Source organism: Melozone crissalis, unplaced genomic scaffold (genome assembly GCF_028551555.1).
Source record: "Melozone crissalis strain CALT ecotype California unplaced genomic scaffold, PUWL_Pcris_2 ptg000041l_1, whole genome shotgun sequence".
NCBI lineage: Eukaryota > Metazoa > Chordata > Aves > Passeriformes > Passerellidae > Melozone > Melozone crissalis.
This window is the reverse complement of record NW_026535819.1, coordinates 5,760,604-5,779,177: the sequence shown is the minus strand read 5'-3', so window position 1 is coordinate 5,779,177 and position 18,574 is coordinate 5,760,604. Positions and strand designations below refer to the sequence as shown.

At 43.3% G+C, this 18,574-nt stretch overlaps 2 protein-coding genes across 5 annotated transcripts in view; both read left to right on the top strand.

Annotated features, from left to right (window-relative positions):
- The first annotated feature begins 529 nt into the window (after positions 1 to 529).
- GLE1 (GLE1 RNA export mediator) lies at positions 530 to 9,747 on the top strand. The gene is made up of 16 exons (XM_054284190.1): positions 530 to 683; positions 1,194 to 1,415; positions 1,941 to 2,069; positions 2,223 to 2,371; positions 2,687 to 2,747; positions 3,026 to 3,280; positions 4,015 to 4,240; positions 4,368 to 4,483; positions 4,677 to 4,746; positions 5,072 to 5,214; positions 6,017 to 6,207; positions 6,642 to 6,771; positions 7,078 to 7,182; positions 8,123 to 8,205; positions 8,351 to 8,414; positions 9,121 to 9,747. The coding sequence occupies exons 1-16, from the start codon at positions 588 to 590 to the stop codon at positions 9,187 to 9,189; spliced, it is 2,109 nt and encodes a 702-aa protein (XP_054140165.1). The 5' UTR covers positions 530 to 587; the 3' UTR covers positions 9,190 to 9,747.
- Positions 9,748 to 11,846: 2,099 nt separating this feature from the next.
- The window catches only part of SPTAN1 (spectrin alpha, non-erythrocytic 1), a 45,879-nt gene continuing 39,151 nt past the window's right edge, over positions 11,847 to 18,574 (top strand). For all 4 annotated transcript variants that reach the window (XM_054284377.1, XM_054284376.1, XM_054284375.1 and 1 more), the window contains exon 1: positions 11,847 to 11,923. The gene's annotated coding sequence lies outside the window, so the exon portion shown is untranslated. The remainder of the gene's footprint in view (positions 11,924 to 18,574) is intronic.

Below are 18,574 nucleotides of genomic sequence, written 5' to 3'. Positions count from 1 at the left end.
TTTTTTTTCTCTTTTGTATCCTATTTATATGCTGTGTGATATGGTCACTGGCAGTATTTGCCATGAAAGTTTTCTAAACTAATCAAGTTTTCGAAAGATCTGTAATTGTGCGTGTTTAGCACTTTAAAAATCCCAGAAGTGCTGGGGAAGAAACCAATAAACTACATTTTAATTGGTGATGGTGGGGATTTCATCTTTAGGTGCTGTGAAGTTGGAAAAGCAAACACACCCAGAGCTGTTGGTGCAAGCAGCTGAATTACAAACTATTTCTGTGGTTCACGGATGGAGCCTTCCCTCTGCTTCTGCAGCACAAGGCAGCTCTGGGCAAGAACACACAGAATAAATGGGAAATCGGTGAACCCGCGGCTGTTTTCCGGCCCGCTCCTTAGCGCAGTGTTGCCGGGGGCGGGACTCGGACCCGCGGCCGTGCACCGGGCCCCGCCTCTCCGCCAGGGGGCGGCACCGCCCGTCCCGCCCGCACGCGGCGGATGCGGCCAGCGCGGCCCGGAAGGGGCGGGATGGGGCCGGCCCGGCCGTGAGGGACCCTGGGGGCCGTGAGGGAGCCCCTGGGCCAGTGCACGATCGTCATGGAGTCGTGGCAGCTCCGCTTCGACACTCTGGAGGCCCTGCGCCTCTCCAGCAAGGGCCAGCTGAGCTACTGCAGCCACTGGCAGGAGGATGAGGTGAGGGCGCGCCCCGGGAGCCGGCCCTGCCCGCTGGGAAACAGCGACCGCTCATGCCGGTGACACTGAGGGCTTGAAATATCCCCAGAGCGGGAACAGGGAAACACCGACCGCTCATCCCGGTGACACTGAGGGCTTGAAATACCCCCAGAGCGGGAACAGGGAAACACCGACCGCTCATCCCGGTGACACTGAGGGCTTGAAGTACCCCCAGAGCGGGTCCAGGGAAACACCGATCGCTCATCCCAGTGACACTGAGGGCTTGAAGTACCCCCAGAACGGGTCCAGGCTTGGGAGCGCCGGGTCAGGGAGCGGGGCTGGTCCGAGGGAGTTCAAACGTCCCGCGAAAGTTGGATAGTCCGGGAAAAGTGTTGGAAAGACAGCAGAAAAAAGGGTTAAATGGGATACTGAGCTGCGATGATAAAGCAGCTACTAACTGTGCAGGTGTGCTCGTGGTGTGTTAAAGTTTTATTGAAATTAAATAATTCACGGGGAATGTTTTCTCTCAAGGCTGCCCTGGAAGGATGTGTGGCTCCCGTTGAGCTCTCCCCTTACTGCGGCTGGGTGCTGGACAGCCTTAGTGGGCAATTGGCAGAGGAAATCACTCCCTCCGAGACTTCAACGCCCAATCAATCCACCCCGCTCCCAAAACGGGCATCTGCGGAGAAGATCCCGCCTGGCAGCCACCGGAGCTCATCCCCACCTTCATCTGCAGAGCCCAGTGAGACCAAGGTAGCTCTCTGATTATAATCCATATTTTTTTGGAGCAGCTGTGAGAAAAAATAAAATCCTCACTTGCTGTCATAAATTGTCAGATCAAGGCTGTTTTGAGCTCTGTTAATTTATTGGGAAAACATCCTCAGTTTTAATTTTTTTGTGATATGAACAGGTGATTATGAAGTTAGTATTAACAAGATGTACATAGAAAAATGTTTCACAGTGGACCCAAAGCAAACTCCATTTTTCACCATAACTGAGGAAAATAGTTGGAGCTCTGTTGTGTTATGGATTAGCAGCACAGGACTCATCCATAGGGTCACAGAGGAGGGTCAGGACTGTTGTAAAACTCCATGAGTAACCACACTGGGTTCTCTGGAGTCATTGAGAGACTTACATGTATTCTGACTCTATTTTACAAGGCAGAAGGGTAGGAAGCTGGGCAAATAATAGTTTAGGAGACCTGCTTTTTCTGTTTTCCTCCATGAGTTGCTGATCCTGTGCTTAGTTGCTGATTTTGCTTTTATGCTTACCATGCAGGAAAATGATCATCTTAGTCTCCTGGAAACAAAGCAAGAAGTTGTTCCAGCAGCAGTTCTGTCATCTAAAGTTGCAAAAGTTGAAGGCTGCATTCGGTTGTATGAAGAGATGCACAGGCTGAAAGCAAAGGTAAGAAAAAAATGATTGAGAGGGTATCTGTGAATCACAGAAGAGCTCCACAGTCAGAGGTAACCATGCAAGAACAGCAAGTTATAAATGTTGGGCAGTTTAGTTTGTGTTTTCTTGTGTCCACATTGTTCAGTGAGTACCTTTGTAACGCAGGAGAGGCTGAGGCAGCGGCTGGAGGAGCAGGAGCAGATGGTGAGGGCAGCCTATGCCCAGGCCAGCGAGCAGCTGAAGCGCTTCGATGAACTGAGGGAGCTGAAGCGGCATCAGGAATTCCAGGAGTTGCAAGAAGTAATGGAGAAGAGGTGAGGTTACCTCTGGTATCAGTAGAATTTTATAGCATTTAGTTCAAGTGCAGATTAATTCCTGTTCTGACAATTCTGTGCTAGTCACCTGTGGTTGGAAATCTCACCTGCTGTTTGTCTTACATTAACTATTAGAGTTTGGCTGTCAGAGTAGATGTCTGGCTATTGTGGAGGTTTCAGTGGTTAGAAAAAGGCAACATTTGTGACAGCTAAAGTTCCTTTAGCTTGTTTTAAGAATAGCTTCCTGTGTGTTGGTTTGTGTTTTGTCTCCTGAATGTCTTGAATACAGTTTTTCTGTCTTTATGTGTGTTGTAGCTCAAAGGAGGCTCAGGGACAGCAAGAGAAGCTGAAGGAAGAACACCGACATAGAGCAAAGGTCTGAGACTCCTAAGAATTGTCTTTCATAAAAGACCATGACTGCTGGGTGGGAACTGGAAAGACCAATTGATTTATTTGTATTTTCGTGACACTCTGAAGGGAGGATGGATTTTCTGGTGCTATCCTGGGTACGTGCTACAGTGTGGAAATGCAGTAAAGGCACTTGTGTCCTAGGAACAGCACGGCCCTGTAAAGCTGGAGCCATCAGACTGAGAAGGAGCTGTACAACTGGAGTTATTGAGGTATTTTATGACTCTTGTGTCTTTGTCTCCCCAGATATTGAACCTGAAGTTGCGTGAGGCAGAGCAGCAGAGGCAGCGGCAGGAGGAGCTGGAACGTCTGCGCAAGGAGGAGGGCCAGGAGAGGCTGCGGCGCCTCTATTCCATCCAGGAGGAGCTGCTGCAGCTGAACCAGCAGATTGATCCCAACTACAGGCACAAAGACTTGCCCAGAATTGATCTGTCTGCCTACAGCAACCGTGGCAACCAGATCTGTGGGCTGGTGTCAGGGCTCATCCGCAGCACGAGCGAGGTACAGGCTCTGCAGGTGTTGGCTTGGGCTGTCATCCCTTCCTAAAGCTCTGTAGTTGTCTTCAAGCAGCTTGTCATGGGGCCCTTAAATAAGATGGCACAGCAATGTTTTTAGATATTCATCCTATAAAGCACCCAATTTCAAAGGGGAATTCTTTCCTCTGGCACTTCAACTGTTCTCTTGAAAATGGCTTATCAAAATGCATGAGAACTTCTACAGGAGAAAGATTCAAATTAAATTGTTGTAAACTCGTGGTGCTGTAAAGTTCCTTCTGTTAAGTGAATTGTTAAATACTGAACATCTTAAGATTCTCCTCTCTTCATGAGCTTTTCTGCAGTAGCTGGCTTTCCTTGACATTTTTTTTTCTTTCTAGGATGGGATACAAATCTTGAAAGATAAAGCACTAATAAGGCTAATCCTGTGTTCCAGCTTGTCACAGCTGGCTTTCAGCAGAGGGAGCTGTCAAGGCTTTGCACTGGAGTTCACTTGCACTTGTCCAAGTGTATTCTTAATTTTTGTTGTCCAAGATCTTAGGAGATTTAGTCATGGACTTGCATTATTTACAAATATAATGACTAATGTTATGTACAAATAAGGGAGATGGGGATAAAATACATAGTTAGCTCCCAGATTATCTGAAGGCAAATGCTTCAAAGGCTCCTTGTGCTTGCTGATGGCCCTCTTACCCTCAAACCAAAGGTCAATGCTGTGTCACCTCTCATGTTTCTTGGCAGAAAGGGTTCCCAACTCAAGCAGATGTGGCCAGCACTGAACGAGCCCTGCAGGAGATGAGAGGGTTGATATCCAGCATGCAGCAGGAAATCACTGCAGCACTAGAGGAAAAGAAGAGGAAAGATGAAGAGGAAAAGAAACAAAAGCAGAAAGAGTTAGAGAAGAAAGAGCAGATGAAGAGTCAGACTCCTGCCCCTGCACAACAAACAGGGGAAAAGCAGAAGGAAGGTTGGTTAGGCTTTTTTAAAAATCTTTTTTATTCCTTTGACTTGCATTTTTTTAAATTCATTTTCTCACTAGAGATTTAGTCTTTCTGAGTTACTATCTTTTTTGTTTTTTTTTTTTTTAATAACAGGACTTCAGTTTAAAACAGAAGAAAGTATCATGCAGTGGTACCAGCAGCTTCAGGATGCAGCTGAGCAATGTGTTGCTGCTTTCAGTGAAATTGCAAACTGCAAAAGCAACACTGAGGTATGAACAAATTATTAATACTGTTGAAGAGAGATTATCTTAATTTCTAGGGTAAACAGGATAGTTTTCATTTTAAAAAATTAAAAAACTGTTGTAGCAGCCTCTGTTACCACTCTGCTCATCCAAACTGTTACAGATATATACTTGTTTAGAAAGGATTTTAAAGTTGTTTGTTTGTTTGTTTGTTCTCCAGGTGAAGAAGATAAAAACAAACTTGCAGAAAGCTGCTACAATCCCTGTGAGCCAGATCTCTAGCATATCAGGTCAGGAAAACACCAAGAGCTCAATCCCACTGAAATTCCTTTTGCTTTAAAGATTTTTTGAGGGCACAAGCATATAAAGTGTTCCTGTAGCAGAAAGCTGACCTGCACACAGCCTCTCTGTGCAGGAGGGTTTGTTTGTGTTTTGAAGGCCTCTTGCTTCCCTCAGAAGCATCTTTCTTCATCAGGATTAAGTTTCGTTAATCAGATGGAGCAAAGGTGCCCTTCGGGGTGTGGGTCTGGTGTTGGTGAGCTTGATGTGTTCTGGGTAAGACTTGTCTGCTGTTCCCTTATTTTCTGTCTCCATGCATTCCCTATGTATTTGCAGGCTCTAAGCTGAGAGAGGTGTTTGACAAGATCAATAATCTGCTGTCTGGGAAGCCTGTTCAGACTGAAGGACAAGCAGTGTCCGTGACTCAGCATCCACAGGGGCTGGAGTTTGTCTGCTACAAACTTGCAGAGAAGTTTGTGGTGAGGAAATCTCTTTTTTTGGGTGGCACAGGTAGCCAGTGCTCTAGGAGATGCTTTTGGACACTGAACCGTCTCTTCAGCTATGAAAAACAAAAATCATTGGGTGTTCAGTTTGCCTGTATGAATGCAGTGAAAAAACTTAGTTTCTCTTTCACTTCCAACCCTTTTTTTATTTCTTTGGTGAGGAAAAACTTTAAATTTCAGGCTTACATCTTGCATATTTTGAACTAGGTAGGTACAGTGTTGTGGAAAATAGTTTGACAGTTAATTTTTGGTGTATCACAAGACTGTGTATAGGTTCAAACCTTATATTTTGGCAGAATTTGGAGGACAAAAAACCCCAACACTAAGGCTCATGAGGCAAACTTCAGTCCCTGCTTTCTTGTTAGCACCTCTCAAGAAATAATGTTAAACTTGTTTTTTTGGAGTTGGCAGTATTTTTCTCTTGTCTTTATTTGTAAAATTTGGGCTGTTTGAAACTTTTCTCCCTGCAGGAACAAATGCATGCAAAAATCAGCCCATGGAGTAAAACTGTGACTAATTTGTAAATATTTGAAAGTGATTCTTTGGGTTGAGAATATCTTGTTTGCTAATCCCATTTTTCCATCCTGAGCCACAGTTTATTGTCATCCTCTGTGGGAGCTGAGGATATGTGGCTTCATCAGCTTTTCTATCCTTGGTTCATAGCCATGGAAACGTTCAGATTCTTTAGGAAAGGCTAACTACAAAAATGAAGAGTTTCTTTTTTGCCTGAGAAATTACTTGAAGGAGTGGTGGCTGACTTTCTTTTTCTACCCTCCAGAAACATGGGGAAGGAGAAGTATCTTTTCACCATGATTCAGCTTTCCCAATTGCTGTGGTGCTCTCAGGAATCTGGGAATTACACCCTCGAGTTGGAGACATCTTTTTAGCTCATCTGCACAAAAAGTGCCCCTATGCTGTGCCATTTTACCCTGCTCGGAAAGAAGGGACTTCTGTGGAGGAGTATCAGAGGTAAATTCACTGCTGGAGTTTTTCTGCATGAACCCTGCAAGGGTGAGGACTGTTCTGAGTGAGCTCCACTTTCCCCCATCCCTGAGCACACAGGCATTGACTCTGGAGATTCACTCACAAAAAACCCATCTTGTTCCAGCCCCCTGCCATGGCAGGGACACCTTTCTTAGACCAGGTTGTTCAGAGCCCCATCCAACCAGACCTTGAGCATTTTCTTGGATGGGGCAGCCACAGCTTCTCTGTAACCTGTTCTTGTACCTCACCAAATGGTGGAACATATGATCCAGAGGGTGATATCAGCCTTTCAATAATTCTTGCATATTTTTGGAGAATCCCTATTCTCAATAGGATTGACTTCAAGTAAGCTGAGAGCTGCAGAGACTTGAGTGAATGTGTTTTGCTGCACTAAAACTAGAATGTTTTCTCCCTCTAAGGATGCTTGGATATGAAGTTCATGATTCGAAAGTGGAAGAACAAGATCATTTTCTTAAAAGGATGTCAGGAATGATTCGTCTCTATGCTGCCATCATTCAGCTCCGCTGGCCTTATGGAAACAGGCAAGGGGTATGTGTGGGGCATTATACTTAGAACCCAGTTACTATCCCAGGAGTCCATTAAATGTATTGGAAGCTTGTTTTGTAGTTGAGGTGTGCTGAATTTAAGCTAGCTCAGGATATATTTGAAGGAAAATGATCATAACCATGATGAACAAAGCAGTGCCAAGTAATTAATGGTGTGAACTTCTACTTCCTTTATGTTTTCACAATGATCAAGTTTTATAAAGAAGAAAGTCAATCAGAAAATTGTTTGGATAATTGTATTTAACAAGTCAAAAAGCAAGTGCTGAGCAGCTTCTTTGTTGCTTTGTAGGCTCATCCTCATGGTCTGAGCTATGGATGGCGCTGGCTTGCACAGATGTTGAATCTGGAGCCTCTGGCAGATGTGACAGCCATGCTGCTCTTGGATTTCCTGGAAGTAAGTGGTGTAGATAACTGTTAGCAGTTCAATGTCACCAATTTACATCCCTTTTGGGTTCTGAAGGGATTGCTGAGGTGAAGTTCACAGCAGGTTTTTCTAACTTGTTCTTATTCCTTCAGAAAGGAACATGAATATTTCCACATTCTTGCAAATACAGCTTTGGAGCTGAATGATTTCAAAACTGAAGTTTCTATAAACACAGATTCTGTTGTTGTATTTGATTCTGTTTAAGGTTTCTGGCATTTTAAAAATAGCTGTGTGATCTTATATAAGGTCTGTTCTAAGTACTTGGCAGTTCATACTGTGCAAGGAGGTCCTGTGGCTGCTCCAGCCAAATTAGTTCCTAAAACAGGATAGATTTTTCAGGTTGAAAAGATCAGAGCCTGATGGATATTAATCCTATATCCTAAGATAATAGGCCTGTGCTAAATAAGAGCCAAAGTTAAAGTCAGGGGACACAAACACTTGAACACAAGCAGCTTCTCTGCTCTTCAAATGCTTCTAAAGAACTTTAAAAGTAAAGATGAGAAAGTGGAAAGAGAAATACCCCATGGGGGATTCTGTTAGGGGTGGTGAAGTCAGAGGAGCATTTGTCCTGTAAAATGTGTGGAGAAAGCTGATGAATCACTGCACACAGCAGTAATCACAGTGGGGAAATGACCACAGTGTGCCCCAGCACATGGTGTTAGCAAAGAGAACTATTTTTGGAGGGAGGCTGGGGTGAAATGAAGGATGTCAAGATTCATATAACAGGAAAGAAGGTGATTGTGGTAGCAGTAATAGCATTGGGAGGATTTGCTTGTTTTAGTGTAGGTGTATTTCTTTAAATGCCTGAATAAAGCATTGAGTGGTTGGTATGGAGCAGGTTCATTGCAGCTGTCAAGCAAGTCTGAAACTGAATTTTATAACCTGCACTTTGTGTCTTTCTGTATCACAGGTGTGTGGCAATGCTCTGATGAAGCAGTATGGGATTCAATTCTGGAAAACAATGTTCTTTATCCAGAAATCCTATATCCCAAGGTATGATATCTGGGGTTGGGAATGTTGGTGTTCATTCTGAAATGACTCATCCATGTTTTCCAATCCCTGCCATCCACCCCCACACCCCTTGTGAATCAAACCCAAGTTTCTAAATAGATTCTGAAACGTACTGTTACTTCTGCAGGATTGAAGCTGTGACCAGCTCTGGCCAGATGGGCTGCTTGTCACGTTTGAAGAATTTCGTGCAGGTAAAGCAGTTTTGGGTTGGTTTTTTTTGTTTTTTTTTTTTTTGTTAATTTAATTTTCAGATATTATGGTTTGGGTTTTGTTTTTTCCCATCACTGAATATATTCATAATTTGGATAGTGAGGCTGGCACTGCTTGCCACCCACTAGACCTCTCTCTATGATCTAACCCTCTTTTGTAACTTTTCAATTACTGAATTACCTTAATGATAGTTATGATATCAAATATCTCACTGCTTTCTTACCTCACTTCTCATTTTTATCAATGAAAATGTATTTTGGTTATAAAGGAAGATCAGTGAGAGGAGATGCACAGGTTGAGGAGGATTCTGCTGAGTCATTTCTGTCAGGGCTATTTCTTATCAGTAGTTGCTTGTTTCTAGCACTTGTCCTGATTAAATATATGGGGAAATGACAATTTGAACTGCTTTCTGTAGTGTTTGTTTAGCATTGCATTCTGCATATTTTTTAAGTAAAGCTTGCAAAGCTGTAAATCCTTGATTGTTTAAATTGCTCTGTGAATATTGACTTAGATTATGATATTAAAACATGACAGCTTTGGAGGTGTACTTTCATTTAATAATTGAACTGGTATATTTTATTAGCAATGCTTTGAATGTATAGTAAGTATACAGAATTCCTGAGAAGAGATGCCAAATTAAAATATTTATCTTTATTTATCTTTATTATTTGTCTTTCTCTCCATTAGAAATGTCTACGTGCAGAGGAAATTCCATTACCAAAGGGCATTCTGACACCTTCCTTTTGGAGAACATAAATCAACCTGTATTTCCTTTCCCCTTAGTGTTTAATTCAAGAACATTTATTTGTTAGACTTAAAGCTAATCTTTGCATTAGATCTTTATAAGTTTTTGTATAATAAATTACTGAAACTTCAAGACTTTTCCTTCATATGTTTAAGCATGTGGAAGATGCTTTAAATCCATTGTGCTGATGGCTCTGGAGTTAAGGACTGAAAAATTGGACTGAAAAATTCCACAGTGCTGTTTGGCTCATGGAAGTGAAAATACCTCACAGCTTTATGAACTCTTACCAGCATAATCAATCTCCAAATTACTGCTACAAATTTATTTTTGTATTTCTTACATCTTTTATAATTCAGCTGTAATTATGCTGAGGGACTTGTTTGTCTCAACATCATCTGAAGTGTGTGGTGAGGCTGGGGAAGGTTGGGCAGTGCTGACTCTGGTCTCCCTTGGATGTAACTTCACTCCACAAGGCAGGAAGGACTCTGGGTTGAGGGGAGGTGGACTCACTGCTCCAAAAGGTTTGTGAGGGCTCCAGAAGAGCTCCTGTAACAATCAAAATTCTGTATTTTTTTCTGCTGATTAAGGGGTAGTCAAGAAAATCCACAGCTCCTTGATGGATGTGAAATCTGTTGGATTTACAGTGAGCTGCCCTTGAACTGTTTTGGTGGCCTTTTAAGATGAAAAAAATTACTTTTGAGTTCTACAAGGCGGTTAATTATTCTGGCAATATACTGTTGCAAGTTGAAAATGTTATTTTTACCAGACTGGGGTTTGTTTTACCTAGAGGCACCACGGTTTGAAGCTGTAGAACAAGTCATATTCTCATATGAGAATAATAATTTGATTTTTCCATATAGTTCTTGAGATTGCTTAGAAGAGATTGTAACATGTGCTTTGGAATTCAGGCCTGTAAAACCCTTAACATTGTCTTTAAAATTGTCTAGTGCCTAAGTTAAATTTGTATTTGGTTTATGGATTTTGTAAACTGACTCTGGAATACTTTAGACTGCTGTTACCTTGTGATTGTTCTGGGAAATTGGAAATGTCCTCCTGGTGTCCTTTCTGCCAGATAACTCTGAAGCAATGCAACTTTTATTAGTATACTTGAAAATGTACAAAGTTTTTTGATACTGAGTGGAGATGTTTTAATTATATATTGCATATTTCATAATTATGGTGGAGATAATTTCACTTTGCCAAGACAGTGATTGGTCCTGTCTGTTAGAAACAATTGTCTGCCTGTGCCAAACCCAAGGAAGAATTTGATGATGTGCTTGTGAAATACAATACTACTTTTTTTTGCTGACTGCTACTTGGGGTTTCTAACATTTGTGGGGTAAATAAAAGTATATATTTTTATAAAAAAACAAGATATCCTTTTCTGCCTCAGTAAAGAGAATCCACATACCTACTATTTAAAAAATACTCATATGAATACTAAATGAATAATGTGTGTGCTTCATAAGAATCAATATTTGGTTTTAGATGTAGCTTGAGGTTTTATCAGCTGGTTCAGCTGAGTGTTTGACTTGTTTTTGTCATTTTAGCAGGTTTGGATGTTAGCCAGTTGGTGCTGTTAAGATGCAATGCAATTAAGGTCATATGCATATATCCCTGGTGGTTTTGTATATACATTTATATCAAATATGACCAAGGAGAGCATTGCAGCTGTGGAAATAACTGTGCCTTCAGGATGAGATGCATCAAAGCTGGTGTGAGTCAGACTCCTGCTTGGAGACAGGAGTTCCAGGCAGTCCCAGGCATGCAGTGTCACCATAAGTGCCTGCGCTTCCAATTAAGTACTTCACTCAAATAAAGTGTCATTAATTCACACAGCCATCAAACCCACTCACCACTTTGAGCCAATAACGTTCTTGCTGCCTTCCAGCCCTCTAATCTCTAATTATTTCAATTTTTTTAGAGTAGAATGTGTCTATTTTAAACATTGATTTAATACCGAAGGCTCATTTTCCTTTGAATTTATGCATCAGCTTTTCAGAAATAGCTTTCCTTTGACAGGCGCTTGCAGCCTTTTGATGCTGTGTCCTTGCCAGGCTTTGGGTGACACTGCACGGTGCTTCAAGCAGCCCCTCTTACCTACAGATCTGCATATAAATTTTATTTTTATATATATGTGTGTGTATTATACATGTATATATAAATACATATTTATATAGTGTAAAACTAACGAAGCTGCCGCTTTGACTGAATGCTGCACCGGTCACCTGTCCCCATCCCTGAGCTGCAGAACCTCGACTCTCTGAGACCCAAACTGGCCCTGACTCCGGAGAAGGGGGCACAGACCGCTCTGCTGACCCCCTGCGCGGACATTTTACCCGATTGTCCCTTTAATAAAGTGATTTTGTGGTGCCCGAGCCGATCCCTGCAGGGCACAAACGCCCTCCGCACCCTGCTCCTCAGCTCGGCTCTTTCCGGAACCTCTCGTTCTTTTCCGGACCCTCTCCCTCGGTTTTTCCGGAACCGCTCGTGTCTTTCCGGATTCACTCGGCTCTCTCCGATCCCCATCGTTCACCGGCGGAGTTCGGGTGGGCGTGGCCTCTCTGCGCTGCTTTCCCGATTCTTTCCGAAGTTCTTCGTCTCTTTCCGCCGCCCGGGCAGGGCCGCTCTGCGGCGCTGACGTCACCTCCGGCCGGGCTATAAAAGGGCGGGTGCGGGCGGCGCGCGCGGTCCGTGGCGGAGGGCGCGGAGCCGGCGCGAGGTGCCTGCGCACCCACAGACCCGGTGAGGGGATGGGGCGAGGGGCGGGCGGGGGGCGCCGCGCGGCCTTCACCGCGCCCCGCTCGGGCTCACCCAGCCCCGCACGCACAGCCGGGCGCAGGTGTGCGGCTGAGCCGGGGGAGGCTGAGGCCGGCCCTGCCTCCGCGGGCGTCCCGGCCGTCTCTCGGTCTCGCCCTCCGCGGCTCCGCCGGCCGGTTCTTTATCGCGGGGCGCCGCAGAGCCGGGCCCGGGGGCTCCCCGCGGGCCTCGGTCGAGCGGAGCGGAGCGAAGGGCGGGGGCGCGGCGCGAATGAAGGGCGGGCAGGCAGGGAGCGGCCGCCGCCGTCCTGGGCAGCGCGACCCGCGGCTGGAATCCCATTCAGCGCCCCGGGCAGGGACAAACAGGCGGAAAATGACATAAATAACATCCCCGGCGGGGAACAGCCCCCGCCGTGCCCGCCCGGCCCTGCAGGGCTGCCAGGCAGCATTTCCCGGGGAGAATTCCCGGGGGATGGAGCCGGGGCGCCGGGAATCATTGCACAGCAATGGCTCCCGCGGATGCCCAGCCCTGTCCAAGGTCAGGAGATGCGGGAGGAGGAGGAGGAGGAGGAAAGAGCGATGGAGGGGCCGCGGCAGAGCCGGTGCCGCAGGGCCCGGGGGGCTCCGGGCAGGGACGGGCGTGGGGGCGGCTCACGGAGCTGCCGAGCAGGGAGGAATTTCAGCAGAATCTCCCGACCTGTGTTCCTTTCATATGTGTTATTTTGTATGTAGGGCAAGGTCTACTGCTTCCTTTGTAAAAGAATCGGGATTTGTCCCTGCCCTGGTTGTTAAAAAAATAGCTTTTTTTTTTTTTTCCTAATTTAAAATAAATCCAAATCAAGTGTTTCTCAATTTGTTGCCCACATACACCTTACCCGGTTAAAACAATATAAATCTGCATTGCTGGGTCATAAATATGTGCCAATAGGGCAACCATTTTCCTTGATATTGAAGGAAAACCAAGTAATTATCATTGTATATTTTTTCAGCAGGTTCATATTGGCTGTTCAGGATTTTTTTGTAGCTGTTTTGTCATAAACCAGGTTCGTGTTCCTGTCGAAAATGTACGTGACTCCTGAGCAGTCTTTCATACATATTTAAATAGATTGTGAAGAGCAGTTGTCTGGAGATGGCGAATGAGCATATCAAGGGGAAAAAAATGAAAAAACAACCCAAAAAAAGCCAACTCAGCCTGAAATGGTTCTGTATCTTTCTAGAAGACAAATAATCCATTTTCTTTTGGCATTTTTGCTTTCAGCAAAGTGCCAGAAGATTCCAATGACTGTGTTCGCCAAAAGGCCTTAGTCGGGGATTCAGATTTGTTCAATACAAATTTTAAATCCCACTGTGGGATTTTCATGCATTTATATGCAACTAGCAGAGAGTTCTTCCTTGCAATCTTAATTTATCCTTATTTATGGATTGTGCAGAGAAAATAACGGACAAAAGGTTGAAAATGGGTTGCTTTCTGCTGCATTGTGTGCAGGATCTGTAACTGTAATAATGGAATTGTTAAGATGTGGAAAATATGTGCAATAAGATAACAGGTTACATTGTTCACAAGAAGTAATTTATTTCTGTTCTTGTTGAAATAAAAAGCCACGCTAGCCGTATTGGTCAGACTGAAATCAAAATTTTATTTAAAGAAACGAATTTATATGTAATGCTTATATGAGATCTGTAGTTCAGGAAGTTAAACACAATTCTGGTTGATTCTTTTAATAACAAAGGTAGCAGCAATAATAAAAATGGTGGTTGCATTTACACATTTTAAGCATTTTTTTGCACATTTTTGTTCTGCACAGCAGTAGGATAAGAGAGGCCTTAATTCTCTTGGTGGAGGGTGGTACCTCTTGGTGAGAAATTTGTATTTCTCAGCTATGACATTTACAACTAACCTTAGTAATTTAACACAAATAGCTTGGTATCTTCTGCCCTTTTTTGGCCCATGTAATGTATTTATGAGGTTGTAAGCATTTTAATCATAAATACATTGCTTTTTGGAGACAACTGATCACTTCCCCTTTATGGGACGAAATAATACGAATTCTTCCCGTTTCTCCTCAGCTTGTTAGTGTAGTGTGGGAGTTTGTTTTTTGCATTTGTCCCTGGAGTGAGTGTAGGCAGCAGAAGAATGGGGTGGAGCAGACTGCAGATGCCGGGGATGGAGCCCGGCCGGGCTGTGCTGGATCCAGCAGAGGGGAATGTGCTGGGCTGCCCTGGATCCAGCAGAGGTGCTGGATCTGTGTTGGGCTGTGTTGGATCTGTGTTTTGCTGTGCTGGATCCAGCAGAGGGGAAGGTCCCGGCTCTGCTGCAGCTGACCCAGGTGCGTCAAACACCACAGAGACCTCCCAGCTCCAGCAGGCACAAGGGCACACGCACACTGCTGCAGTTCTCCATGGAGGAATTGCAGCATGTCAATGGGGCTGGGAAAGGAAATTTTCAGCTGAAAATTCAGTGGATTGGATACTCTTAACTGCTACATCTCAAAAAATACCTTCTGTCGCAACTGCTACTTGTCTATTTTTTGTTGCGGCGATTGAAAGTCAGCATTTTTGTAGAGATTTGCATTCCAAACCTTCTGATTGAATTTGTGTCTTCAAATTAAGTCGTTACACTTGACTATACTGTACCCAGAACCATCATTTGCCAAGTCCAGATAACTTGCTTTACTTTCTGTTTTGACCTTCTGGTTATGGTAGTTTTTTGGTTTGTTTTGAACTAACTGGAAATGTTAGTACATACTGAATTAACTAAGTTTTCCTGTTGATATTGTAACCTTTTTGCATGCGGGGTCTTGTCATTTTCAATAGCTTGAGTAACACTAACACCAAATTGTTTTATGTGACAAAGAAGCAAAAGGAAAGTGATTAACAGGTACTGTGACAGAAAGATTTCAGCCATATCCTTATGCTGGTCGTTAGTTGAACGTTATCTTGATTTCCCCCTCCCTTTTAGACTCTACATTCTTCCATCATGTTGTCATCGTTTCGTAAAGTCAAAGTCCAGGTATTTTTCCATAATGCATGAAGTTCCCTTGCCACACTTGCCTGCCTTTATTGCAGTGACCTGTTTGTAACAAAAGCCACTGGTTTGAATTTATTCTATACAGCAGGTGCTTTATTTGCACTTAGTGTGAGTCTGATCTGCCTTTCCTTTAATACTTTGAGTTGCCTAATTTCTGTCTGTGATGCATGATGTGTGAACATTTTATAGGAGTTATAGTTTAATATAATCAGGTTTTGATACTGATTAGTTTTCCAAGAGGTTTTTATTTTAAAATGTACTTGAGCAAAATCTTTTTCTTTATAGCTTCTGCAAATCAACTGTGAAGAGATTTACGTTGTGCATTCAAAGTTGGTTTGGTTCCTATTCATCCACTTGCACAAATTTATAATCCTTGAGTTGTTGTGTTGTAACTGTTTCTACAGTGATGCTTTTGTTTCAGTGGTGATAAAATAAATAGGATGTATGGATCAGACTTCAGCTGGGGAACACAAGCAACTAGATTTTATTTGGAAATGGTAGTGATGTAAATGTTTATACTGCAATTAGAAGGATAATGAAAAGATAACAAATGGGGATGAAAAGTGCTGGGGTTAATTATATAATCTTGCATTACCTGTAAACTCTGCATTTCTGCAATGCAGTCAAGGTAATTTGCTTTCTCAGGAGTCTCAGCAGAATGCAGTCCTTGCCTGGACAGTTTTATCAAAGGTCTGTGATGTTAAAGCAAAAGCAAATCCAAAAGAGCCCCCTTCTGTGTGGAGACACCAAATTCAGATGAACAATTCAACTGCTCTTGTTTAAATAGCGGAATTGAGATTTTATTATTAAATGCCTAAAAATGAGCAGGTCTTTATCTGTCTTCATATTTCAGAAGTGCATAGTTGAGGCTGTGCTCAAACCCTCTTGTCAGCCTAAGTCACTGGCTTTGCAACCACTTCAGTTTAAACAATTTACTTTGTTTTTTTCCTTCTAATGCAACATTTTCTGTGTCCCTGCAATACCTGCTTAAATTTTGTGGCTGAATTTTGAATTTTACCTGCACTGTGGTTAGTTCTACAGCATCAAACAACAACTTTAGCACATCTTTTTTTTTGGGGTTTTTTTGGTATTGCAGTGCTTGTCTGATTTTTCTGGCTTGGAATTTGTGGAGGTTTGGGGCTCTCAGTGACCTTCCTTAATAGCATATTTGGACACAGTGTTCTGCTGCACATAGTCTAACCTTAAAATGTCTTTATTTTGTAAAACTTAAATTCAACAAACCAAAAGGATGGGCAATAATTTTGTCTCAATAGAGTCCCAATCTCTAGGATAGGATATGGCATCCTTTAGCTCCTTCTCTGTAACACACCATGCTCAGGCTCCCTTTGCAGGAGCTGTGCATGTTGGCAGAAGGATTCTCTTTGATTTTCCAGCAGTGCAAGTACTTATGGACTTCGCTGAGTCAGGCAGTCATGGTGGTTTATTTCTTCCCTGGTGTTTTAGGGAGCTGTGAATCGGCAAAATGAAAGCTGGGGAAAATGTGTGTTATTTTTTCCTCTGTCCTTTTGAAGGTTATTTTAACATCCATTTTTTTGCTTAAAGAAGAAAGAGCAGCAATCTGTTCCCATTTCCCAGGAGGGAGTAGCTGATATCAGTTAAATCTTCCTTAGACAAGATTGACGATGTGTGATGTTGATGAACATTTAAAAAATGCATTGAGCTGTTCATGTGTGCATACTTGGGAAGCAGGCATGTCTTGGTAGGGAAAATATTTCTGTTCCAGGCTACTGCTGAGGTCATGTGTGAGGAATATGTGTAACACATGAGGATTTGACTTAAGAGAAAATTATTTTACTACTTTTGAAGATCTTTATGTACTGATATCTGATTGATTTTCAGGCAAAGGAGTTAAATTTTTTCGTTTTGTGTAATTGCTTTTAAAAATACACTAAAACCTTCTGCCTAGCACTGAATGTATTTCACATTTGTGCTTTTAAATCCCTGAAAACATGTTTTGGTAAGGGAAGTGCTGACAGCTCTGCTGTGGCACCGCTGTAATTCCTGTTGAAGCCAGCCCGATGCCGCTGTTCCCGAATGTGAATGGTGTTGCTGACATCATCGTTGTTGCACTGCAGTGTCTGTAAATACCTGCAGTTGTATATTTTAGTGTCTATTATGGATCATTTGATTTGACTAGGGAAGGCAGAGATGGAAGAATGAGAGTAATAAGTTTGTTTTGTTGTTTCAGGCTTTTCCCCTTAATTTTCCTACTTTTCGTTGGATGTTTCTTTTCCTTTCTAAATAACATCACCAAAACGGCTCAGTGTGAAGAAGCATTTCTGATTTTTTTCAAGTTAAGACATAAGCTGACCTAATGTTAGTCTTATAGCAGGAAAGGAGGAATGAAATGTCACCAGGACAGTCCAGACCTGCTGTGTGGGCCTGGAAAGTTCCCTGAGCCCCGTCCTGTCCTTATCTCCCTGCACCGGCTGTGCCGGGCGTGACTCCGGTTATCTGGGGACAGCCTGGCACAGGCACATCCCACTGCTGCTCACCTTAAAAACACAAAGCACAGCTTTTACTTGGTGGGATTCGTGCAGGAAGTGCAGAGGTGTCTCCCAGGTGTCCTCAAAGGGTGTAGATGAACCAAGAAGTTTTGGGAGGGGTGTTTGCTATTCCAGGGAGTGCTGCAGTTGAGGTGACACCATGGGAGGCAGGGAGACTGCATTGTTCTGCAGCATCCAGGACTTTGGAGTTCTGAGCTCCCTGGTGGCTCTGGCAGCACAGACACTGCTGACGTTGGCTGGGGCTGCAGGAAGAACAGTCCATTATTGCTCCACTAAAGCACTTCTTTTACAATTGACTCGCTCTGCTGTAGTTACAAAAGGAGCCTTTCTTTTAACCAATTCCAGCAAAAAGAGGAGCCAGATTGCCTGGCTTGTGTGGTGAGAGGCAAACCAGCTCTCAGGGTAAATTGCAGAAGGTCTCCCATTTGACTTTCAATATTGTAACAATGTTTGAAATTATAATTTAAATATTTCCCTAAATTAGTATTGTAAATAATTAAATAATTTAAAATGTTTTCAAATCACTTTGTGGAGGTTATTTTTTAATACTGAAATAAAAGTTGAGTTGTATTGTACAGTGAATGAGTGTACAGTGTTCCAGAGACTGACCAGGATTTCATTTTCTCCCAGCATTGCCCAAACCCAGAATCAGCAGAGGGGCTCCAGCCATGCAGTACATTAGACCAGCTGCCACTGTGTTATTCCAGAACACAATGCAGTTTAAAAGAAGTGTTTTTGGCATTCCAACACAGCATGACAGAGCAGGAAAGGAAGTTTTTAGCAATAACTTCCTTTCCTGGTGGAAAAAGGCTGTTTGAAAGAGTGCTGGAACAAACAGCTGCTTTCTCAGGGAACCATATCTGTGCCTGAGCTCGAGTTATGTTCAGGGGTTTGAGCTTTTAATACTCAGAGACACTAATCAAGTGGAGATTTTGGTAGCACTGCCAGGCAAGACCTGGGTTTCATTTATGTAACACAGTCTGCACACACTGGAGTGGTTTTTTTCCTTGCCCTCTTTTGACAGTAATGAGTGGAAGGAAAAACAAAGCAGAATTTTCTTTCCTTCCTGCAAGTGCCGCAG

Coding starts and splice junctions, on each gene's coding strand:
- GLE1 (XM_054284190.1), top strand. CDS start 588: ATGGAGTCGTGGCAGCTCCGCTTCGACACTCTGGAGGCCCTGCGCCTC. Junction 684..1,193: donor GCCACTGGCAGGAGGATGAG/GTGAGGGCGCGC, acceptor TTTTCTCTCAAG/GCTGCCCTGGAAGGATGTGT. Junction 8,415..9,120: donor GTTTGAAGAATTTCGTGCAG/GTAAAGCAGTTT, acceptor TCTCTCCATTAG/AAATGTCTACGTGCAGAGGA.